We start from the raw sequence: 26,756 nt of genomic DNA, 5'->3' as shown, positions 1-26,756 counted from the left end.
ATCATGTTAAATAAAAAAAATTAAAAATATAGTATTGTTCTTTTAATTTTATATTATATATATATATTTTTTTTTAAATATGTAGTACATAGAAAAAATATAAATACACACTGATAACATATATTTAATATATGTAAATAATGTATTATCAATTTTTTGAAGAAATATTAAAAGAAAAATATAGAATTTTACAAAATAAAATTTATCAGGTTTCTGTTAAAAAATCAGAGTTATTTTCACAGATCACTGAACCTATTAAACTATTTATGGATGATAAAAACAAAACAATAATGTATTTATTTTGCAATAAATTACAAGATTGTTGAAGTTTAATATATATATTATCATAAGAAATCTATAATATAACATTAGGATATTAGTAATGTGCACAAATTGAAAAACGAAAAAAATTAATTATACAAATATTGAATTATATATATAAATATAAATAAAATAAATTAAGTTTAATATAAAATTTGTACTAAAAATAATACGCAAATATTACAGGAGAAATATATATACTGAAGTAACCAAAAAATGTTTGATATATATACATCTTGGTCCTACAGTTTTTTTTATTTATTAAACATTTATTTTTTCTAAAAGAACTTTTCGTAGAAAAACAGCTATGCATTGTAATTATTGTATTAAAATAATATATTTAATATATAATATTTTTATAATTACCTCTGATGCTAAATGCACCAAGAATTAAGGAATAAAAACTTTCAAATAAATATATTTCTGCATTGAAAGTTATATTTCGTAAAACATCAAATATATTTCATTTATATTAGTTGCATAAGAATTACAATTTAATATATTATTTCGGGAATATTTATGTATAAATCATAAATGTTTTATTTCAATGTAGCTAATAATTTAAAGAAAAATGTTCATACATAAAATAATTTTCTAAGTTTTACTAAATTTTCTGTATTTAAAATTTCGTATTTTAAAACTATATTATTTTGTACGGAAATTATTCTATGTGAAATCATTCTTTTATTAATAATATAAATTCCATTATATTTTAATTAAAATATTAAGCTGTTTTTTTTGAGTAAATGACTTAATTATATAAGAATAATATATGTGATTTTTGATTAAATTTACGTAAGAGATTTTTATATGTTTAATTTTCTTAAAAATGCTATTCTGCAAACATAAATTGACATAAAATATAAAGGTTAACATTTTTTTTGTAATTGTACAATTTGCATACATAAAAATGCATTGTATAGAATAGAAAACAGCTTATATATTTAAGTTTCTTTTGGAAAAATATAGTTCGAGCTATACGAATTAAGGCAGATATATGGGTAAATTAAAATAGAAAAGATCACTACATTGATAAAAAAAAATTTTAATATATTTTTAATACTTTTTCTTTTTTTTTGTTATTATTAAATGTTAAAATACTTTACCTAATTATATTCTTTTCCGCAAAAGTTATACATGTGTGTATAAAATAATTTTAGTTTATGTTTCCAAATACTCGTAAGAAATTTCAGATATATTACTATAAACATAATATTTGGTAATAATATATATAATAGATCATTAACATTGACTAATAAAATATATCACGAATATATTAAATGATGAATATATCAATAATAATATTAGTGAAGTTAAGAAATTTTTTAGTTTAGTTTAGTTTAATAAAAATTATTTTAATTTCTATGAAATAATAAAGAAAAAAAAAGATATTTATTTGTATTTATTACAGTATTAATAAAATGCATTACTGAAGCAAGATTATTCTGATTTTAACACTATATGTTCGTGTATTATACCATGCTTTTTTTTTTATTATAATATATCTAAATATATTTGTTTAATTAAAAAAAAAAAATTAGGTTGTTAGCATAAAAACATGTTATTTACAAATACGCATATAAGCTACACTTAACGAAAAACAATAAATTTCAATGGTTATTATACAAAAAAAAAAAAATAATCTATTATTATATTTTTAAAAGTAGATATTTTCATAAATTATGTATTGTATAATAAATTTGCTTTTTTAAATATATTATAAACCATAAAAAAAAAGCATGTATTATATTTAGTAAAACAGGGAAATTTTCAGAAAATATATATAATTAGAATATATTAATACTTTTTCATCATTATTGTAAATACTAATATTTTTTATCAATAATAACTACGTTTTCCTATATATAACATTTATAAAATTAGAATAATTAGTATGAAAACTTAAAAGTAGTAATTATTCTAGAAATACCTGGAACATTAACATAGATCTATATTTTATACGTTGTATATTGTAAATAAATTCAAAACCTTCATATAAAAAAAAGTTTGTTAAATTACTCTAATAAATAATTAAATTATTTATTATTAATACAAATGAATTAACTGAAATTGTGTAATTTTACTTCAAGTTAATCTTTTATAGTAATGTTAATTATAAAATTTGATAGCATACTTTTTTAGGTTTTTTTTGTTTTTTGTTTTTTTTTTTGATTAGATAGTAAAATATGCTATAATTGTTAATTTTTTAAGAATAAATATAACAATAAAAGAGGTATTTTTATATTGCTGGAATTGTATAAATTAATGATAATATTTTCTTTGTTGAATTTATTACAATATTAGAGATCTATAATATGGAGCGAAGTATAATGTTTATCTTTTTTATAAAAATTTCTATGTTTATCCTTTTAAATTCGATATGTCATTTTTATAATAACTTGGTATACTAAAACTTTTTGGAAGCATTTGTATTATTCGCATTTTTAATGTTTATTTGTATTAATTATTTTATTTATAATCGGAATATTTATACATTTATTTAAGAAAAATTTATATATTTTTTTTTCCTTAGAGCACGTTTAACAAATTTTTTGAGGAGAAATTTGATTTTGGTAGAAAGTTAGATACACGAATTCATAGGTTATTAGGAAACTGTGAAAAGGATATTTGTCCAAATGTAGGAACTTTAAAAGAAAAGAACGAAAAATTATATAGAATCTTATTATATAAGGAAAAATTAATTAAGACACTTATGAAAAATAAATGTACCATGTTACATAAGTCATATAATCATTATGAAAAAAAAATAATGAATGGACTTAATGATAAAGCTTTTTTTAAAAAAATGATTTTAATTAATGATATTGATTACAAACAATTAAAGCGTAAAAAATACGGATTACGAATTGTCTTACTTCTATTATTGTTCTTATTGGTATTAACATTACCTATATTGGACTTATCATTAGGGAAATTTGAAACGTTAGGTAATTTATTGAATTTATTATGTCAATTAGTAAGTGAAACACCATCTAATTCGCAGAGTCCATCTCTTACAAGAGGATCGGATAATTTAGCGTTTTCTATATGTGATGGAAGTAATATTACAGAGACATATAAAGCAGTTGGTGTTCTAATATATTGCTTACCTATCATAATAATGGGTATTATACTTATACTAGGAATTTTTTATTATTATAAAAACGTTATAAAACATAAAAAAATTAAGTTTTTGGAAATTTTCAATGAATGGTAAAGAATATGATTATTTCTGTAAAGAAGTTCTTTGTCTTACGTACTCCCCCTAATATCATTAATGATATATTAAATATAAAAAAAAATACTTAAATTTTATATATGAACATACATATATATAGTCATATTTAAATGTAAATTTAAAAAAAATATGTTTTTATTTTTTTTTTGAATTTAAACGTTTGAAAGTTTTTCAATTTTTAATTTTATATATTTTATATATGAATTAATTATTATAGCTTAATATATATATTTCTGCTTATGTGAAAATTTCCATGCAAAATATATATTTGTACGTTCAAATTTATATATAATACAACAATTAATATAATTTTATTAAATTCATTTATTAATTTTGATTTTAAGTATAATTAATTTTTCTTTACATTTTTTTATCATCTTCTAGTATAAAATTACTATTTTTTTAGGTTATTAAGAAAAAGAATTAATATTTTGTAAATTAACAATTAACATGCCTTGTTTTATTAATAATAAAAGGAAGTGATTATATTTATTGTATTATTTTTTTTTTTTTTGTACTTTAAAATAGTATTTTAGATTTCATTTTTTTTTCACTATTATAAATTTCTTAATTTATTCGCTGGAATTATAATATACTTTTAAAAAAAAAATATAATAAAATTTTGTATAGGATTTTTACAGTAGTTTTTCGTGGATATAATGATTTTATAATTTTAATTATATAGTTTACATCACACAGGTAGAAGAAATAATTGCGTAATTTATTTTTGTTGCTAAAAGTATTATTAGAAAAGGAATTCTTATTTATTTGTATTCATTGCTTAATATGTACCTTTAAATTTAGTTTACTGAAAAAATGTATTAGTAAATGATCAAACAAAAACTACTACATTATCTCTAAATTTTCAATGCAAAATCTACTAAATATATTTTGGTAAATTATATTGTTACATTTTCTTATTTCTAATTTACATATAAAACCTGTTTACTAGTATCATAGGTAAATTTATATTATTTTGAATGTTTTTAAATTATGGTAATTGCATAAAACATTCATATATTAATTTCAATGTGTCCTTTATTTTTATTTTTCTAATATAATAATACTGGTTCATGTATATATATACATATATATATATGTAAAAAATCAAAACATTAATGAGATTAATTAAAAAATTTACATTTAGAAATAATGATACAAATAAAATTTAATTAATAATAAAATTTTTTAAAAATATGGTATAAAATCAAAAAATAATTCTTCATTTACTTTTTAAATATTTATTGTTTTTCATAGAAGGAATAGGAGGTTATAAATTGAACTTACTATATATATTATAAACCATAAAATAATGTACCTTTTTATGTGATAAATAAATAGTGTACTATATTTTACAAAAACAGATAGTTGTACAATTTGATTACTTTATTAATTCTTACATTTATTGTATAGTTATAATAATTAATATTTTATATAATAGATAACACTTTTTTTCAAAGTGTAATATCTTAAAAATTAGAAATAATAATTAAAAAACATCATTAAAATTAGAAAATACTATCTTAATATGCAAAATATTGCAATATATCTATATTCTATACGCTTTTTTCAGTAAATTAAATGAATATTTCGACATATTTATATATCATATTTTGTTTTTTACTTTGGAAATTTTCTATCAAAAAAACTGGTAATAACTTGATTATATTAAATAACTAACTTATACATTTTGATTATATATGGAATAATTGAAATTATAGCATTTTATTTAAAGTTATTTTTTGTTTATAAGGTAAATATTAAATATTTATAATATTTTTTTAAAGGAATTTTTTTTTTTATTTGCACTGTTAAATGCATTTTAGGTATATATATATATTATTACCTTTCTTTGAAAAAATAATAAAAAAAATTGAAAAAATATATGTAGTGCGATTTATCGTTAAATGTATAATACGTTATTATAAATATAATTCTTTCTATATATATATTAAAATATTAGAATACTATATGATGGAGCAAAAAATTATGTTATTTATTAAAGTTTCAACGTTTGTACTTTTAACATGGATATGTCACGTTTATAATGACATGGTGTAGTAGAATTATTCAAAGTTATTTGTATCATTTATATTTTAATTGTTTATATTTATTAATGCTTTTTTTTAAAATCAGAATACTTTTCCATTTAAATAAGAATATTTATATTTTTCTTTTTTTTAGGTCTTTTTATGTAAAAATTTGGATGAGAAATGCAAACTTCTTAAAAAATTAAATACAAAAAATTATAGATTATTAGAAAAATATAAACAGGATAAGGATTTATATATTGCAAATATTAAAGAAGAAATGCCACATAATGAAGTGAAAAAGAAAAAAGGTGTATCTAATAGTAAAAAAGGAAAAAATGGAAAGCACAAACCCTCATGTGGTAGTACATTATATATTGAAGAATACCAAAAAAATGTTGAGAAAAATAAATCTGGTATAGCTAAAACAAAAAAACATATCAATTTTGAAAAAACATTATTTAAAGAACTTGATTATATAGATTACCTTAAAAACATCAAGGCAATCGACGACAAGGTATATAAAAATGTAGCACGTAAAAAACGCAGAATACGAATTATTTTACTTTTATTATTTTTTTTGGTATTGACGATACCAATTTTAGATCTTTTATTAGAGAAATTAGTAGGTGGTGGTCTATTGGGTTCGTTAGGATTGTTATACTTAACTACAGATAATGGTGTGCAATCGGTAAATGGTATTTTGAGTACCTTGTTCATGATAGATGGATGGAGCAATTCAAAGAAGATATGTGCGTCAATTATTTTCTTTTATTGTGTACCCTTCCTTATATTTGTTGTCATTTTTATAGTATGGATTATTTATTACTATAAAAAAGTTATAAAATATGAAAATATGAAGTTCAGAAAAAGAATAAATAAGAAGTAATATGTGTTTTTACGTAGAGATGAATTTAAAGTATAATACTACTTTTTGTGGTATACATACCAACCATAAAACTAACTATTTATTTTACATAAATAATCCTAAATATACCGCTGTTTTTTCGGGAAATAGTAAAAAATTATGTTATTAGTTCTTTTGTTAATTTTAATATTTTACTGATTGAATAATTTTTAATTTATATTTTATGCAATGACTTCAGCTTACTTAAATATGTTTTCTCCACATATACATTTTCTTGTTAGAATAGAATACATGAATAATATATATATATTTCCGTTAAAATTAATGTATAATAGAATAATTTATGTAATTTTAATGGGGTATGGCATTTTCAATTTGACTAAACTTTTTTTTTTTCTTTTATATCACGTCTAAAATGATAATTTTCTTATGTTATATAAGTAAATGTATTATTATAGTCATGTTAACAAAAAATATGACGCTTTTTTGTATTCATTTTATGAATATGAATAATTTTTGTTGGAGTAGTACATATGTATATTTTTTTTTAATCAAAAAAAAAAATCTTATTATTTATTCTATTAAATATGTTATATGCAAAATATTTTTTAAGTAATAATTCTAAATGTCTGTTTAACAACTTAATTTTGTACATAGTCTAAGTGTGAAATTATAAATATATAATAAAACAATGTACTTTTTAATTATGGATAATTTATAACTGCTTATAAATTTGAGTATTCTAAATCATTAATATAAAGTTTATAAACCATATTTTACATTATTTGTGTACTTAATTGTGGTGCTTACTCAATGTTTAATAAATTATTTGAATATATAACGTATATAAAATTTATATTTAAATAATCTATATATTAATTTATTATACAGTTAAAAGATTAAATTATTAAACTATAATTAAGAAAATATTAATAGTTAATTTGTTGGATACTTTCTAAATATCATTAATTTTAGACTAAATAATGTAACCTTTATATAGCATTTCTTGATAAGATCTGTGCTATTATTTTCGTATACCACTAACGATTACATTAGATATAATGAAATAACTTTATATTATATAAACTATTAGGGGTATATGATATTATAAGATATTTTAGGTTACTTAAACTTATTAATATTAAAATCTTAAAATATTACTTTTTACATATTCTTTGTAATTTTAATATATTATTATTTCTATTTGTATTAAAAATAGAGTGAAAAAAGACAAATATAAATAATGAAAGTATATAAATTATAACAGATATATGTAGAAATTCCTTCGAACGAACGATATTAAAAATTAAGATGAATAAATGTTCTAAATTAATAGAAAAATATTTATGAATAAGGAAAAAATATATATAATTATACTATTCTTAAATTTATATATAAAAATTATATGATGAATGGAAATGGAATTACAAAATATATAACATTAACGTTCAAATTATGATATAATGCTATTCTGAATATAATTAAATTCCATATTTAATAATATAAGAACACAATAAATAAATATAAAACAGCGCACTAATTATATGAACTGTAAGTTGATAGTCTAAAAATGTATATATTAATCTGAAAAATGTATTTAATAAAAAATATTTTTAAAGAGATACTAATTTATTTATAGAGAAAATATTATGTTATATTAAATTATACATTTTATTTTGCTTTAAACATTAAATAATTTTTTACTACATTATTAGCAAAAAAATTTTAAATGGTCTACTTTAATACTCTTAATAATAAAGTAAGAGTAAATTAAATTTTATTCTTTTTAATTATTACATATATTGAAAAATATACACCAAAATATTTAATTCTTCAAAAATTAATATATATTTATATTTAATGATGATTACACAGAATTTTTTAGTCATTATATTTTAATAGAACATTGTTATATACATAAATAATTGATTTAGTAAATAAATTTTGTATTATTCTTATATTAACATCCTTATTAATTTATTTAAAAAAACTTATCATATAAATAACGGAGAAAGTAAAAACTAGTAAAAATGTTTGCATCGTCTAAATATATAAATGAAAATAAATATATTTATTTTTTATATATGCGTAAGTTTAATTTAAAATGTACGAATTTTAAAAAATAGGGATATTTAGATTATATATATATATTTTTTTTAATTTTATTTTAGAAATCCTATGTTTTATTTTTGATAATGAATCAATTACAATCAAAAAATTTTTTTATTTTTGGTTAAAAAAAAGAACATAAATAAAATAATTGGAGAATTTTAGTAAAAAATGCTTTAAAATACAATTTGATGAAATTATATTTTAGGAATTGTCTTATTCATTACTAAAATAGAGAGTCAATATAATTTTAATGCTTTTTACCTTTTTTGTATTCTTTGAAGTTTTACAATTAACTAAAAGTATAAGTAATGTTATGTTAGTATATATAATATACTTTATATATGAGAATATTATATAAAGGTTAAATTCAATTTTTAATAAAAAAATAGTATACATGGAAGGCAAAATTAGAAGATATTATGAACATAAAAAAGACTTATAAAAATAACGCTTTATATATTTATTAGCCATATTTGGTAATATTAAAAATATTATGTATTTGGAAGAGACCAAGAATTATACCTTGTCACGCATAATATTTTATCCTATATCTTTATATAGAAAAATATAACACGAAATTTTAAAATATTCACAATTTTTTATAATTTTAAATTCGAAATTTAAAATTTCAATATTTACAAATTTTCATTAATGCATATAATATCAGTATATTTAACTTAATATATTTTATGTTGGAATCACTATAAAAATTGATAATAGGATTAATAATAATGTTAAAGAAATTTATACTTCTTTCTGGATATTATGTAATAAAATATGTTTTATTGGCTCTTCTGTTTTTTACAACATTAAAGTTATTATCATTTTAAAATTATATAATTAATCCGAAATAATTTTTTTTAATTATTTTTATGAAATTTTTTTTTAGAAAGTCATATATAATATATTAATCTCTATATTCATGAATATAATTTATACATATGCATAAAATAATTAAAAGATTTAAATAATAAATTGATCAGGCAATCGCTTTTACAATTAAAATATGCATATACTAGTGAGATAGAAGAATTTGGACGAATAAACTTTTTAAATTATACATGATGATAAGTGAACAAAATTATCGATTTATTCAGTTATTATATTATATTTTTCTTATTATAAGTACATTTATATAATATATTTACGATTTCTATACATTCTTCTTAATTATGTCATAATAAATGGTAAATTAAAGCACTTATATTTACTATAATTATGTGTTATTCATTGTATATGAACTATTATTAAATAAAAAAAAACATCGTTTTTATTTTTATTATTATAAATAAATGGTATTTAAAAAGTAAATATGAAATAAGTTTATTAGATAAAATACAATTTCATTGTAAGAAGTATTGTATTAAAATTTTTTATAAATATCTATTCATTCTTTAACATATATAGAATAAGTAGTTAATACAAAAAAATATATAAATATCATTTTTCCTTATATTTTTATAATAAAATTTGTTATTCATTCCTTCACTACTTAAAAGAAGTATTATTAAAAATGTTATGTCCATTTCATTGTTGATAATTAATAAAAAATTTATATTTTAATTTCTTAGACGTCAAAGTAAAAAATGTCAATATTGACAGATTTTTTACATAATGTATGAACAACTATATGTGGAAATATTAGAATTTCTGATTGTTAATGTATTCACATTTAGCAGAATTTTTTAAAGATGGTTGTAAGTATGAATTTATACATTTAATTTACCTAATAATTTTTCTGAACTAATTTGAATATTATAATGTATAGATTATTTAGTATTAATATCTTAATATTTTTAATATACTTGTATTCTCGTGCTTTTATTTCATTTTGCTTTTTTACTTTTGCTTTTCAGAATTTAGAAGCAAGTAAGAAGGATCAAATTTTGAGTTACTTTAAAGATGATGTTGAACTTGAAGTTTTATCAAAATCATTTACATTATTAAATCCTTTAAAGAATGATAATGAAAATTTATATAAGATTGGTTGTAAGCTTGATCACAATTATAAAAATATAGAAGTAATAAGAACAATGATAGGCACAAGTTATAGTGTTAGTAATACTGAGTACTGTGATTTTTTGAATGAATGGTTAAATAAAGAAAAAATTGATTATATATTTAGTGGATCCAAATGCGAAGGTAATATAAAATTATGGGAAAAATACATTGAAGAACTTTGGATACAATTAGAAAAAGATATAGAGGACAGATATTCGTGCAAAAGAAATACAACAATCTATAAATGTTCTGTTTCACCTGAGCTGAAGACTGCTTTATCTGTGGGTTTTACGCTTCTGGGAACTTTTCTGATTACATTTTATTTTTTGTATAAAGTATTATAAGAATTATCGTTAAAAATTATCAAAATTTAGGACAAAAAATGTACATAATTTTGAATAAAATAATATTATTTATATATATATATATATATATAACATATTTCATTCTTTTTTATTTTATATAATAGTTTAGTCCCATTGGACTATGGATTCACAATTGTCTAAATAAAAATAAAAGAATAACGAAGAACATCGTTCTAGAGGAATCATGTGAATTATTAGAAAGATCTTCTGAAAATGTGATTTCACCCACAGAAGACGGAAGAATTAGGATAGGTTATAATTCTGCAGGAAATTAGCAATATACATATAATACACAATAAGAGATTTATTTTCATATTGATATAAGGAATGAAAAGGTTATTTCATAAATATTTATATATGCAGTAAAAATTATAAAAAATAAAATAGTAGACATATAATTAGAATATACAAATATCGTGAAAATAATATTTTATACGTATTAATATAAGATATTAATGTTAATACTATTTTGAACATAATCTAGTACAACAATTTCTATTTTATTATATATTAAAATAAAAATTTATGATGAATATATCGTATTTTTTTTAATAAAATATATATTTCCTAAGCGAATTATTGTGAACTATAAATCTATTAATTATATAATTCTGCATAATATTTAACTAAAAAGTTTATGTGACAATTATTCTCATTATAACATATGGGAAATCCTATTTTTTATATAATCAGGAGTTTTATATGTTATGATTTTTATGAGTCCAATATTATTTTCTTGAATATCCAAATAAAATAAATAGGATATGTTAATTAATCTTAAAGCAAAAATTATAATTACGTTCCTAAAATAATTCCAAATATTAAAAATAAAACATGATTAAACATGTTTTATATTCCAAGCTTCGAATAATATACTTTCGAATTTAAATTAGTTAATTATTTATATAATATATAGAATTTATATTTTGTTAAGAAGATATATAAATAACATATATTTTATTTTTTATAAATACAGAAATAAATATAATAATTCATATTATCATATTTCTCACTTACATTTCTTTATATTATTCATATATTTATTCTGTATATAATAGCTATAATAATGAATAAAACTAATGTATATTTATAAATACATTAATGTAACAATAATTATACTATTATTTTTCATCTTATATATTATACATACAGCATAGCAGTATTATTATGCTTTAATTATCTTAATATTTTTTAAACGTATAACTGTATATTTTTATTTGAATATAAAGTGAGTTATTATTCTTACTAATTCATTTGTATCGAATATATTTTCATTTATTTCCTACATGTACATATGAAATATTTTTATATATATATTTATTCGATTTACATAAATATATCAGAAAATGAAAAATATGAAATAAGAAAAAGAAAATAGACAGCAAATATATATCCGCATATAATGAAAAATTATAATGTCTTTCATTTGTTTTAATATACCTTTATTAATTATATATGAGGTATTAGTTCATATTTTATGCATTATTTATATATAAAGAGAATATACATATATAGGAAATGAATTATTTTATGAATTATATTGTTATCCAAAATTACCACAAATTATTAAAAGAAAATATAAATTTCTGTATTGATGAATAATTCTTTAAGTTGAAAAAGTTTAATAACTTTTAATATATTTTATTGAAATAAAAAATAAATGGTATCATGATTTTTAATTGATATAAAAAATTAATATTTTTAAAAATTCATAATCACCATGTAAAACATTCAAGCTTAAAAAAAAAGAATTTCATATATAATACATATTATGGACAACTAGGTAATGTATCAGAATTTATAAAACGTGGTATTAATAAAAATATTTTTATAAAGCTAAGATTTTAAAGATATACTTAATATAATATATTCAATATTTGCACGAAAAATTATAATATCATACTATATATTTATATGAAATTATATTTAATACTTCTATATGGAAGGTAAAATCCACTTTAAGTAACACCTGTAGAGAACATTGTTATAATAAAACATATGTTTGTTTATTCCTTTTATCCACTTTCCTTCCTTATATTAACAGTTCTTTTAAAAATATATATTAATTAAAAAAAAATGGAAAAAAATTAATCAATGTATTTTAAAATATTGCAATTACTGATAACAGGAATAAAGCTTAATTGAAAATTATAATTTTCGCAGATTATTATACCAAAATAAAAAAAATATAATTCATTTACCTTAAAAAAATATATTGTTCTGTTTATTTGATAGTACAATCTATATTCTACATTTTAAATATATTACATCCTGTAAATAATTGAGAATGTTATAATTAATATATCATAGAGTGGTGTACAAAATATTTTTTTCCTAATTACCATTATATTTGTTATATTATTATTATTATTAATGTTTTATAACAATAAAATATTTTTCCATTTTATTATTAAAAAATAAAAATTATTAATAAAGATTCATTGTTAAAATTTATTATTATTATTTCCATATATAAAACAATATATTCTCTATATTCTGTACATTCCATATTCTATATAAAGTCTATAATTTGAAATATAAAAAAATAATATATTACATTAATATTTTATTTTTAAAAGGATTAAATAAAAAATTATAAAAATACGTTAATATTTAAATAATTATTTTATATATTTTTAATATGCATCAATGTATACAAATTACATTTTTCTAATGCGTTAATTTTTTATAAAGAACATTTATATAAATATTTCATAGTATATGTTTAAGGTTTCTTTTCATATACTCTGTTGTAAAAAACATAACATTTATATTTAATTTATTTTGTTTTTAATAAAAACATTCTAAGAAAAAAAACAAATTATATAAATAATTATAGTATATCATATATGTAAGAGGATATTATATTACTGTTAATTGTTTTTATGTTGAATACATTACAACATTCAAGATTTATAAAATGGAGCAAAAATTAAATATTAAACTTTTTATTAAAATTTTTACGTTTGTATTTTTATGTAGGATATGTTATTTTTACAATTATGTGGTATGATAATTTTGTTAAGGAAAATTTGCGTTATTCGTACATATTTGTTTATGTTCTTTTTTAAATACAACAATTTTACATGAAATTATTTATTCTTTTAAATGATATATAATTACCTTTTTTCAGTGTACATTTAACAAACGTTTGGATGAGATGTACAAATATGGAAGAAATGTTCATATGAGGACTTATCGATTATTAACAAAATGTAAACAAGACAAGGATTCACGTATTGTAGGATTAAAACAAAATATAACTAATAATGGAAATAACGAAAAAAATGATATATGTTATAATAAAAAAGGGACCTCAACGAAAAAGGAACAGCCATATGAAAGTTCATTAAGGAATAGCAAAGGCCATAAGGAAGATTTGAAAAATAAATCTTGTATATTTGAAACAAAAAAGTATTCTCATATGGAAAAGAAAATATTCAAAGAATTAGATTATGTAGATTTCCTTAAAAACAACAGGACGATTAATGATAAGACATATAAAAAAATAATAGGAAAAAAGTTAGTATTCAAATTTTCTTTACCTGTATTGTTGTTCCTGTTTTTTATTGCAGTAGTCATAGCAGAATTTTCACTGGGATATTCAGGTAAAGAGAACTTACTGTTTAAGCTTGGTTTAACAAAGGAACTTTTAGAATCGTGGGCCAGTAATGGTATTATTTCGCCCATTCTAGACATATTAAAGAAGTTAAAAGATTTCTGGAGTGAGAGTAAAATTTGGGGGTCTACCCGTACATGTGTTTTGTGCACTGGTGACACAATCAATAGCGCTTGCATATTAGGACGCTTACTTAATCTTTTAATATATTTTGTGCCTTTATTTATATTAGGTGTCACATTTATATTAGGGATTTTTTATTATCATAAAAAGGTTAAAAAATACGAAAAAGTTAAATTCAGGAAAAGATAAAATATATAGTGAGGATATAGTTCTTTCGGTAAAGAAGTTATAAATATTAAATAATAAGTGTAATATCCTTATTTATATAACATAAATATAATTGCTTACATTTAAAAAATTCATCTAATTAAATATAGCATTTTTGATACACAACATTAAAAAATATATTTTTATTATTTTTTTGTGAATTTGAATATTTGATATTTTTTCATTTCTTATTTTAATGTATGAATTTATCATAATAATATATTATTGTTAACAGATACATTTTTGTATTAAAATAAATTTGAAGAAACATACATATATGCACGTTAACTTTTATATATAATAGGACAAATCATATACTTTTACAGAATTTAAGTGTTAATTTATATTTAAACAATATGAAATAGTTTTGTATTTTTTCTTTTTTATTGGTCTAATGTTATTAATTTTTGATAAAATTAAAAAAACTATTATTTTTTTTTTTTAAATATATAATTCTGTTTTTTGCATTTAATGAAATGAACTGTTTATACTCTATTTCCCTTACATATATATAGTGTTCATTAAAATTAACTACAAAAGTTATGTTTTTATATATCGAAACTTATATAATAAAAAAGATTAATATTTTAATGCAAATAGATGTTACATATAAAAGTGAATAAAATAAATTATCATATTAATATGTATGATTTATTAAATAAGAATTTTGTTTAGTATAATATATAATGCTATCGAAACTATGTAAAGAGTAAAATAAATGAAAAGGTTATTAAATAAATAATATATATAAATAAAAAAAATGTTTGAACAAATAATTCTTTTTTGGGGGATCAAGTGTAAATTATATGTATAATATAAATAGGATGCAATATTCTTTTTAAATAACTTATTATATGCATGCTAACGTATGTATATATTTAGAGGGGGAATTATTATATGGATTAATAAGAATAATAAGGGCATATGAAGAAACATATATATCTGGAAATCATGATAATGTAAAAGACCCATATAAATTATATAATTTTATTAACAGGTTATTTTATTTAAGATATATATTATTATATGGATATAATAATGTTTAAAGTCTAAGGTTATAGACAAAGAAGGGTAACATTTTTACAGTATAAATATAAAAGGATTATGTATTACTGAATAAATACAAACAAATTTTATATTGTAATTGTAAAAATATTTTTACCATATCTTAGAAAAAAATATTCAAGATAAAAATGTGAAATACATTATATGTATAAACATTTAACATTTTTCGTTAAAAGAACAATATATTAATATAAATGATGTATTTACAACAATATATTAACTCAAAAAATATTGAATATTCATTTGAATAATAAATATATTGCAAGACTGATATATATATATACATATTCTTAATACACTGTATAGTTATATACAATGCAGAAAACTGAATATATTATGAACAATAAATTATTTGTACATCATAATTTCATTTTATAACGTATTTCAGACAAATATATATATAACTAAGAAACAAAGAAGACTAAAAGTATATTCAGAATCAGTGAATCTTTGTAATACTGATAAATTCTTTATATAAGTAAATATTTAGTAAGTTTTTTTTATATATATAGTGTATATTTTTAATAGTTATATATATGTATTATTATGAATTCTTAAAATGGATTAATGTGTATTTTATATGGAAATATTTACTTTAAACAAACAATTGAAATGATCAACTCATCATAAAAATACCAATGTAACTATGTCAATGCTTATGAAAATGTTGCAAGAACACTATAAATCGCTTAAAACACATAGATATAATTATGTTAATTTTTATAATTTTTTTTTGGAAATTCAAAAAAGTATTAAATATTTAACTGTTTTTTAGTTTTTTATTTTGTTAATTACTTCCATAAGAGACTAATATTTTAGATGTAAAATGAAATATTATAATGTTAATTAGTTACCATAATATTTTATACACATAATATGTTTATAATTATTTGTAGTTCTGTTATTGTATGTTAAGATCAGAATAATTTAAACACGTCATATGTTTTCTCATAAATATGTTTTTAACAGAATACTATTTATTTATGTTAATTGTTTAATATATATTTGTACATTTTGTACCTGACATGCAAGTGTAAAAAAAAATAAATAAAAATTAATATAATTTTTTTAAAACGGTCAACATAAAAATTACTAAATCACATATCTCAGTAAATTTTATCTTTAGTCTTTCCGATTTATGAATGTATTATAACTTTTATATCATACTTATTTTAAAATTTATTTTATTTAAAATATTATTAAATTGATGAATTAGCATGAAATATATTAATGTTATTTTAATCTTCGTTATTATTTATTTCTTTTTTTCATATTAATATTTTTTTTATATATATTTATAATTTAGAGAAAAAAAACTGCATTAGACTGTTAAAAAACATTTTATATAAAAATAAAAGTATAAAAAAGCATAATCAAAAATTCCATTTTTCAAAATTTATGATAAAAAAAAAAAGATATTTTTTATTTCCCTGTAAAATATGTATTCATTTTTATATGAAATAGTAAATTGTATGTTATATTCTCTGGATAAATTATAAAGTATAATAGAATATATTTATTAAAGTATCATCTAAAAAATATTATATTGTTTATGTATTACAACAGGTTGTAAAATTTTTTTTATTTTTTATTATTACTATTATTATATTTTTAAAACAGAAAATATTTTTTAGCGATAATAAGCACATTTTTATAATTATAATGGAATACATTTATAATTATTAAATGGATAGTATAATTGAAATTAATTATTATTTTTCTAATATATAGAACAGTATAATATCTCTATTCTATAGGTTACATATGGTAAATAAAACGAATAATTTTAAATATTAAGAAAAAACATATATTTTTTTTTTTGGAATTTGATTTATAGAAAAGTTCATTTTATAATTCTTCTAAGTTATATAATTAACTTATACATTTTGAACACATATGAATAAATTAAAATTATATAAATATTATTAAATTTAACTATTTATAAATAATTTTACAGTTAAAATTTTATAATGGCTTTCTAAATGTAATTTCTTTATTTTTTTTTGTGCATGAAGTAAAAATGTACCATAATTTTATATATTTTTTTATGTTTTTATAAAGAAATAACAAAAGGAAAATTAAAAAAATTAACTCAGTAACTCTTATTATTGCTGAAGTATTATATTGTTCTTTATTTTTGTAGTATATTGTATGTATTTCAGTATTAAGGAACTATAACATGGAACAAAAAATTAAGTTACCCTTTTTTATTAAGATTTTTTCGTATATCATTTTAAGTTTCATATATCATTTTTATCAAGATATGGTATGATGGTTTTATTTAGAAATATTTATATTATTCGTATTTTTTGAATTTTATTTTTATTAATACTTGATTAACTGTAAAATTATTTAATTTTTTGAATATTTAATATTCCTTTTTTAGAGTAACTTTAATAAATATGTGGATGGGGAATACACTATTGAAGTAACGCTAAATAAGAGAACTCATCGATTGCTGGCAAAAAGTAAGCAAAAAAAAGGTTATATTGTTACAAGCCTAATGAAAGATATACCAACTATCAATGAATACGAAAAAAAGTGTACAACTAATAATGCAAAAGTACAAAAAGTAAAAAATAAAAAACCACCTCAATGTCCATTAAATAATACAGTAGGCTATGATCAGACTAAGAAAAGTAAAGCTTCAGTATACAATAGAGGAAATTCATATTTTGAAAAAAGAGTGTTAGACAAAATATATTATAAAAATAAAGTTAGGAATTTTACTAATTCTGATTTTTTGTTTTTAAAAAATGATATAAAAGTAAATAAAAGTATTATCAGTGCTGCGACTAGCTTCTTTTTAATAATTGGAATAATAGGAGGTGTTTCATATATATTTGATCATGAAAGTGTAAAATTTAATTTTACTTTAGATTGGTATAATGGAATGTTTATATTATGTTCGATATTTGTGCTTATAGGTATTATAATAATGATATGCTTGCACAGAGAAATTGTAAAGTATGGAAAATTAAAACATATAAAGAGTAAGATGCATAATACTGAATATCCTTCTCTATGAAAAGTAGTATTTCATAACTGTAAGATTCTATAAATTCTTTAGTGTTATTCTCTAATAGAAATGATATCTATTATTGATTAAATATGATAAATCTATATACATGCAGCTTATCAATATGATCCTCAACTGTATAAATAAGCTCTTATATATTTATTTGTTAATTTAAATATTTTAATGTTTTTCGTTTCGTATTTTAAAGAATTTCTCTCATAGCATAATATTTTGGATGATTTATGTACTTTTATATTACTGAATATTATTTTGAAAATTATATGTATGAAACTTAAAATTAATATATAAAAAGGCATAGTTTATATGACTTTATTTATGTACTGTTCCATTTCATTTTGGATAACTTGAAAATGTTTTTTTACTTTATGTTTTTGTAGAGATAGAACGAATTATTTTATGTGTAAATGTAATAAGTCTTATACTTTCAAAAATTAAAAATGAATGTGTCTTTTCCTGTACTTGGTGAAAAAAGGTGAATGTATTATATTATATACATATGTATATAATTAAAAGAGAATACTTATTTTATATGTTTGATGAAAAATACTTTATAAAATGTAGTTGTAAAAAAATTTTCTAATATATGTTTACTTGTTTTCTTGTAAGAAATAAATGTGGTGTTGTAAATATATGATAAAATAGTGACCTTAACTAAATATGAAATATTTATAATAGTGTATTAAGTTCAGTATTCTAGGCACTTAAAATTAAAAGAATAATTAAAAATATATATAATTTTATTATTCTATTTAATTTTGACTTTATAAAGATATGATATTTCATTCAAAAGGAATAAAATTTTATATTTATATATTGAATTATATTAAGGAAAAATCATATTATTTTAATATTTTATTGTTCATAAAAAAGAAAAGCATATTATTCATAAAAATTTTATTTATTTATTTATTTGGTTACTATAATTTTTGTTTTAATTTTTATTATTACGTTGTAATTTTGTTTCTTAAATACAAACATTTATTGATAAGAAATACATATGCATATAAGTACGAAAATCTCGATTATTTTTAAGCTATTACGAATGTTTTTTTTTTTTAATAATTTTATGATTAACATTACATATTTAAATTATTTATAAGAAAGCTTTCATCTTTATAATATATATGAAAGAATTAATACTTATAAAACTGTCTATAAGATCCATGGAGCACCTATAAAAATATCTAAATAAGATTTATTAATATTGTTCTAAAATTTGATAAATATGTATAATGATTACAATAAATATAAAAACAAAAACATTATATAATATATTAACAATTATGAATTTTGAAATCATTAAAAAGTAATATTTCTTTAGGAATACTTTTACAAATATTTCATTAAGAGTATACTTTGTAGTAATAAAACATATATTGACATATATTTGAGGGTTAAAATATATACGATACACCTACGCTTTTCTAATACATATAATAACGTATATTTAGGAAATAAATATTTTTAGGACTATAGAAATAATATTACTATATCATATCCTAATAAATGAAAAAAAAAAAATTAGCATTAAGCAAAAGGGAATATAGAGCATTTACCATATTAATAAGAATGGTTATGATATTATTAATAGTTTTAGCATAATTTATTTTTGGTAATGTCAATGAAAAAATCATTCAAATTATTAATAGTGTATAACAATTTGTATTTTAAATTTTAATAGATAATGATATCATATAAATAATGCAAATTTGAGAGTACATTTTTTTTTTTTTTTTGAGTACCATATTGCACCATTTATCTCATAATTCCTGAAATAAGCAAAAGAAAACAATTGTGGATAATGTATATTAACAAATATACGAATTTATAAACCATTCGAGAAGAAAACATAAAGTAGCAGAATAATGCATACTAATTTTAACTTCACTTTTTATGATACTTTTAATAAGGGCATAGAATAAAAAAAATTAATTCATTTTTCAGGCTTCCATAAAGTGAACGGAATGTCAAAGATAACTTATTTCTAACTATAAAGAAGAAACACATATAAAAAGGAAACCTTTGATAAGGTACAAATCAGTAAATTACATAAATAATATATAGATTGCTTGTAATATAACATAGTAAATGTAACACCAAGTGATAATTTAATATATAATAGAGAATTTTTATAAGGATGATGAAAAAAACGTGCAATAAAAGAAAATTAATTTTGTGTATTGTTCATATTTGCATAATTCTTGTTATTTAATGTAGTAAATGCAGAAAATACCTATTTAAAGTCTTATGGAGTATTAGTATATCTATAGAAATAATATAATCATTATAATAATTAAACGAACTATAATGCACATGATAAAAGATGATGTATTACAGATATTAATATATATGAAAATAAATATTTATAAGTACATCTTCACACTAACTATGGTAGTTGTAAAGAAATGTTTAATATAATGAGCTCTATATAATATAAAAAGTAAGAAACTTTATTAAATGAGATCACTGAATTAAAAATATTATTCTAATTCAAATATTTTAATATACTAATTAATTAATTAATAATATATAATATATTATATGAATTTATTAATTTTACTTTTTATAATCATTTATCTTACGATTTGTTTATAGGATAATACAAATAACTTTAATACACAAATATTATTTTTAATATATATATGTTTTTAAGTATAATAATTATACCATATTTTTTCTTTTTTTCATTTTTTTCGTAATTTGTTAATTTTTAAATGTGCATAATTCATTGAATAATATTATTATTTATTCTATGAATAAACCATCATTTCATTAATATATATAATAATTTTGAATTGTTTAAATACATTATATTTAATAACGTAATCCTTTAATATATTTTGATTTAATTTATGTAACTACATATTAAGGATTTAGAAAAAAATAGTGATAATTTATAAATAATTTTACTACAACAAAAAATATAAAATAAATCTTTATACTATTTTAATATATATGGGAATACATATACATTTTTAAAAATTCATTTATGTTTTTATAGTGAATATGGATATAATATTTGTGAAATTATTATTTTTTTAATTTAATATAGTAAAAACTTATTATTTGTGTTGTGCTATATGAACATAAAGGGAAATAATAATTCTGTATTATATACAGATAATTTTATAAATATAATTTTTAGAATAAATAAGGTTTTTATTTATTATAACTGAAAAAGTGAAATCAAAATATAACACTAAATTACTATATAATAATTTGTTCTTTGATGCTTTAGTTTCATTTATATATATATATAATTATATTTATAATATGAGACAAAATTTGTGGTGTAATATATATATTTTTTTGAGTATATGCATTAATGATATATATTACATTAATATGCAAATGATAAATTTATCTTTAAATTATTAATAGTAATGTTATATAATTTTAGAAAGAATATATATAATTTAATGTTTATTTAAAAATAAACTGTTATAATGCGTTAATAACATATTAAGAAATAATATTATTTCTAAAAACGTCCATGAACGTTCAAAATTTTAGGTGATGTAAGTACTAATCAACAAAGAAATTGTTGATGCATTGAATAGAATGAATTATTTTATAAATAAATGATAGAAAAAATATATACATATATAAACAAATTGAATCACTAATATTTGCTTTGAATTATATAATTGCTCATTATATTCAACATTAATAGTGACAAAAAAAAATAAGCTTATATACATTATAAGAAAAAAAAAATAAATTGATAACAAAAAATATCAATAAAAAATTATATATTTTAATAAAAATAAATAGAAGCATAAATATTAGAATTATATTTTAAGTAATTATTTTTAATGTTGATTATACTTGCTAAATGGTTTACTCACTTTATTAAAGAATAGTATTGAACATTTACTGTCAATGATATATATTAAAATATGGAAAATACATAATAGAATTTAAAAAAATATAAGTGTAATGAAATATTTTTTATTGCTTTTAATTAATATTTTCATTGCATTATATAACTTGGTTAAAAAAAAAGATAACTTTGCAAAATACAATTTAGTTATATTTCTTATAAAAAATTCGTATTATTAATCCTTTTAAAGTTTATAAAAAAAAAAAAAAGTAATAAATGTATTTAAAAATAAGAAAAAAAATCCATAATATATATATATAATAGATATATTTGTTAGCTTCATTATATAGGGGTCTAAGAATCATTATTAGATATCATAACTTCTATAATAATACTATTATTTTTTAACTTATTTGTGAATAATAAAAAAACATACAATTAATTAGAAATGTACGTAATAATAAATTTGTTTATATAGTAACATGTATGATTGGCAAGTTATGTTATAATAGTATTATAATACTAATAAACTTTGAGTATAATAAATGGATGAAATAGAGAGATATTGAAAAATTATTTTGAATATTATAGTCATTTATTCTTAAAAATAAATTTAATGATACAGGGATGACCGTATGTTACTTTCTTTTTAGTTCTTATTATAAAAATATGATTAATTACATTATTTCAATATATATGAAAGATATTTATATAAGCAAATTACGTTAATTTATAAGCAATTATAATTTAATTTTATATGCATCTGTATATGACTCATTATAAGTTATATATAACCATAATTAATATAGTGAAAGCGCATACTTACATAAGAAACAGTTGCCAAATTAATATAAAGATCATTTTTATAATGTTAAAGAATTGGCTTATTCTAATAAAATAAGTATTTAAAATGATGAATGAATATATATACATATATCTACTGGAATCATGTATTTTGTATATTTTTATAAAAAAGAATACTTACATTAAAAAAGTAAAATGTGGCAAAAATTGATAAATATATATATAAATAAAATTTTTAAAAAATTATTTTTCACCATTTTTTGTAAACATGTATTGATTATTAATTATTATATATTATTATTGTTTCTTTTTATTTTTAAATATTTTTATTATATAATTGCATAATTATGTTCTTATGATTTTTAAATATTTTAAAATTGAGAAATATGTTTTTTCAAGAAATATTCTATTATTTATAAAAATTAAAATAAAATAAAATAAAACAAGGGTACACAAGTCATGAGTTATAATTTTTTAAACATAAAGACTTATTAGTTCTTTAATATTATTATTGTCCCCATAGTATATATTTTATCAAATAGGATAAATGTTAATAATGTCGGATGAGGTATATATTCATTAAAAACTATTCTTTTATATCTCTTTACTTTAATATAATATAGTGTGCAGAAACAGAAAAAAAGATTTTATTCAAATTAAAGATTTTTTATTATAAATATATATATATATTGTTTATTTTTTATCAATTATCAGGATGATTTAGGCATTTCTCTTCCTTCTACACTTAATTATAATAAATTAAATATTAATAAGTCCTATACATCCGATGTTAAATGTGGAAAATTAGACAATGAGTTAAATAATTACGATGGTGTTTTCGAATTTTGTGAGAATTATACAGGAATCTTCGAAAATTTTGCTAAATTGTCATTTACTGGTCAATTCAAACATGATTCTTGTACAATTGTGAAATTCTGGTTATATGATCGTTTATTTAATTTACCATTGAGAGACAAAAAAGTCAATAATGATATTAGTGAGATTATTCCTAAAATAAAAACAATTATTAAGAAAGATAATGAAATTGAAGGATGTGATTTATTTAATTTTCCTCATTTGAAGGAGGATTTTGATAAAATGAAAAGTGTGTATGATTATGCTACAAATTATAGTACAGTTGAGACATACCTGAAGGATAAAAGTTTTATATGCAATCAAAATTTGAGCAATTATATTAATGGAAATTATGAAATATATATTAGTACAAAAAATAGTTGTAACAGTGCTGATAGAAAAAATATTGGCTATTGTAAGGTATTTGAATATCTTAAAGAACCGTATATACATGAAAATTTACAAAGATTATTGTGTACAGTAAAAAGCTTAGAAACTTCTGTTCGTATGGAAGAACATCTTGAACTATCTAGAGAAGAAGGACCACCTGAAACCTTAAAACAAAAATATTCTCTTCCATTTTCTAATATTATCATGGCAGTTATTTTCCCACTTCTAGGAATTTTTTTCTTTTTATTCATTTTGTGTAAAGTAAATACAAATTGCACGTAAAAACAAAAATAGTTTACATTAATAACGACAATTTATGTTATTGCATGTTAATTATTATTATAATAAAATATTATATATTATATTTTTTTAATTTATAATTAGTTTACTCCATTTAAATCATGGTTAAAATCTCATTTATTGAAAAAAACAATAATTCAGTTTTACGAAGACGAAGAGTATATACAAGAACATTTGAATAAAAATTATCGCACAGATAGACGTCATATACGTTATCATCCATTATGAAATACATATTAAAAAAATAAACACTTAAAATTAGTTGAACTAATACATGGAATATTATGTTACATTAAAAGATAAATAAGTTTAGATATTTATTGTGAATTCAGATATTAAAAAAAAATAATATATAGATGAAAATATTAGATTGTAATAATAAAAAACATATTGACATAATATATTAATATAAATATATTACTGTTAAAAGAATTCATAAAATTAAAATCCATTAGAATATGGATATATATGATGAAAATAAAAGGGTTACATCTAAAAAAGTAAATTCATAATACAAGATAATTTAACAGAAACTTATTTGTTTATAGAATAATAAGAAATAATATAGAATATCTGTATATTAAAAAAATTAAAAGCCTATATATATAATGACGCACAAAGAAATAGAGATATTTTACAAAATATAGAAAGAAAAAAATTTTAGAAATTGTACAATATGAATAGAATTTATTATAATAATAGTGTGGTATATGATATTATAGCATAATATAAAAAAGTATATGCATTTGATATATCTCTATAAAAAAGACAATTATTTGACATATATTGAGAACTAAGTAAAAAAATGAAAAAGGTCAAATTAGTATTTGGCATATTTTTGGGTTGCCAATTTACATATAATTCAAGATAAAATTAAGATATGAAAGATTTTCAGTTATGAAGTTTATCAAAATTTAATACGTTTTTTGTACAATGACATAATTGTATTCATAATTTAATGTAGTAAAAAGAATAATATATACAGTTGATTCAATAGAAAAATATAGTGTAAACAAATATTATTATAATATTAAAAAAGAATATTTTTCATAACATATCATCTAATATATACGAATAACAGAATATAAAATAAACAATAACATATGAGGTTATATATATTGTATATTATGGAACATAAAATTAATAGGTTAATTATAGAGGTAATTTCGTCTGATTCAATACAGTATATGACACAAGTTTTTTTATAAATATGAAAATGTATGTACTTTATGAGCTCATAATAATAGGTGAAATAGGAAAAATGGTAAATATAATTTAAGTAATTTTTATTATATAATTATTCATGAATAATCTTTATATATACATTATGTACATTATATTTTCCTATTAAAGAAAATTATTATACGAAAATAGAAAAAGTATAGATAATCGAGAAAATTTTATGACAATCAATAGAACAATAAAATTTGAGTATTTTTATCCATAAAAAGGATTATCCTAATTAACATGTTTCAGACGAAATCATTTAATATATTATCTAAAGTTTATCTATATATTTTTTTATTTGATATAAAAAGTTCTGCTAAGCATAAAGATAACTTATATTAAATAAAAAAATATTAAATATATTATAT

At 18.2% G+C, this 26,756-nt stretch overlaps 6 protein-coding genes across 6 annotated transcripts; all 6 read left to right on the top strand.

Annotated features, from left to right (window-relative positions):
* Positions 1–2,636: 2,636 nt before the first annotated feature.
* Positions 2,637–3,538, top strand: MKS88_002208 (uncharacterized protein; the record flags this gene model as incomplete). The annotated part of the gene is made up of 2 exons (XM_067215201.1): positions 2,637–2,723; positions 2,855–3,538. The coding sequence occupies 2 exons, from the start codon at positions 2,637–2,639 to the stop codon at positions 3,536–3,538; spliced, it is 771 nt and encodes a 256-aa protein (XP_067073650.1).
* Positions 3,539–5,533: 1,995 nt separating this feature from the next.
* MKS88_002207 (uncharacterized protein) lies at positions 5,534–6,478 on the top strand (the record flags this gene model as incomplete). The annotated part of the gene is made up of 2 exons (XM_067215200.1): positions 5,534–5,614; positions 5,744–6,478. The coding sequence occupies 2 exons, from the start codon at positions 5,534–5,536 to the stop codon at positions 6,476–6,478; spliced, it is 816 nt and encodes a 271-aa protein (XP_067073649.1).
* A 3,782-nt stretch (positions 6,479–10,260) lies between these two features.
* Positions 10,261–11,210, top strand: MKS88_002206 (PIR protein; the record flags this gene model as incomplete). Its single annotated transcript, XM_067215198.1, has 3 exons — positions 10,261–10,266; positions 10,426–10,905; positions 11,040–11,210. 3 exons carry the CDS (start codon positions 10,261–10,263, stop codon positions 11,208–11,210), a joined length of 657 nt encoding a protein of 218 aa, XP_067073648.1.
* A 2,645-nt stretch (positions 11,211–13,855) lies between these two features.
* On the top strand, positions 13,856–14,866 carry MKS88_002205 (fam-l protein; the record flags this gene model as incomplete). Its single annotated transcript, XM_067215197.1, has 2 exons — positions 13,856–13,942; positions 14,069–14,866. The coding sequence occupies 2 exons, from the start codon at positions 13,856–13,858 to the stop codon at positions 14,864–14,866; spliced, it is 885 nt and encodes a 294-aa protein (XP_067073647.1).
* A 3,262-nt stretch (positions 14,867–18,128) lies between these two features.
* Positions 18,129–18,977, top strand: MKS88_002204 (uncharacterized protein; the record flags this gene model as incomplete). The annotated part of the gene is made up of 2 exons (XM_067215196.1): positions 18,129–18,215; positions 18,336–18,977. 2 exons carry the CDS (start codon positions 18,129–18,131, stop codon positions 18,975–18,977), a joined length of 729 nt encoding a protein of 242 aa, XP_067073646.1.
* Positions 18,978–24,163: 5,186 nt separating this feature from the next.
* Positions 24,164–25,389, top strand: MKS88_002203 (uncharacterized protein; the record flags this gene model as incomplete). The annotated part of the gene is made up of 3 exons (XM_067215195.1): positions 24,164–24,184; positions 24,331–25,071; positions 25,246–25,389. The coding sequence occupies 3 exons, from the start codon at positions 24,164–24,166 to the stop codon at positions 25,387–25,389; spliced, it is 906 nt and encodes a 301-aa protein (XP_067073645.1).
* Between the last annotated feature and the right edge of the window lie 1,367 nt (positions 25,390–26,756).

The sequence above is a fragment of the Plasmodium brasilianum genome, chromosome 8 (genome assembly GCF_023973825.1).
Source record: "Plasmodium brasilianum strain Bolivian I chromosome 8, whole genome shotgun sequence".
Lineage (NCBI taxonomy): Eukaryota > Apicomplexa > Aconoidasida > Haemosporida > Plasmodiidae > Plasmodium > Plasmodium brasilianum.
This window is presented reverse-complemented; position numbering and strand designations above follow the sequence as displayed.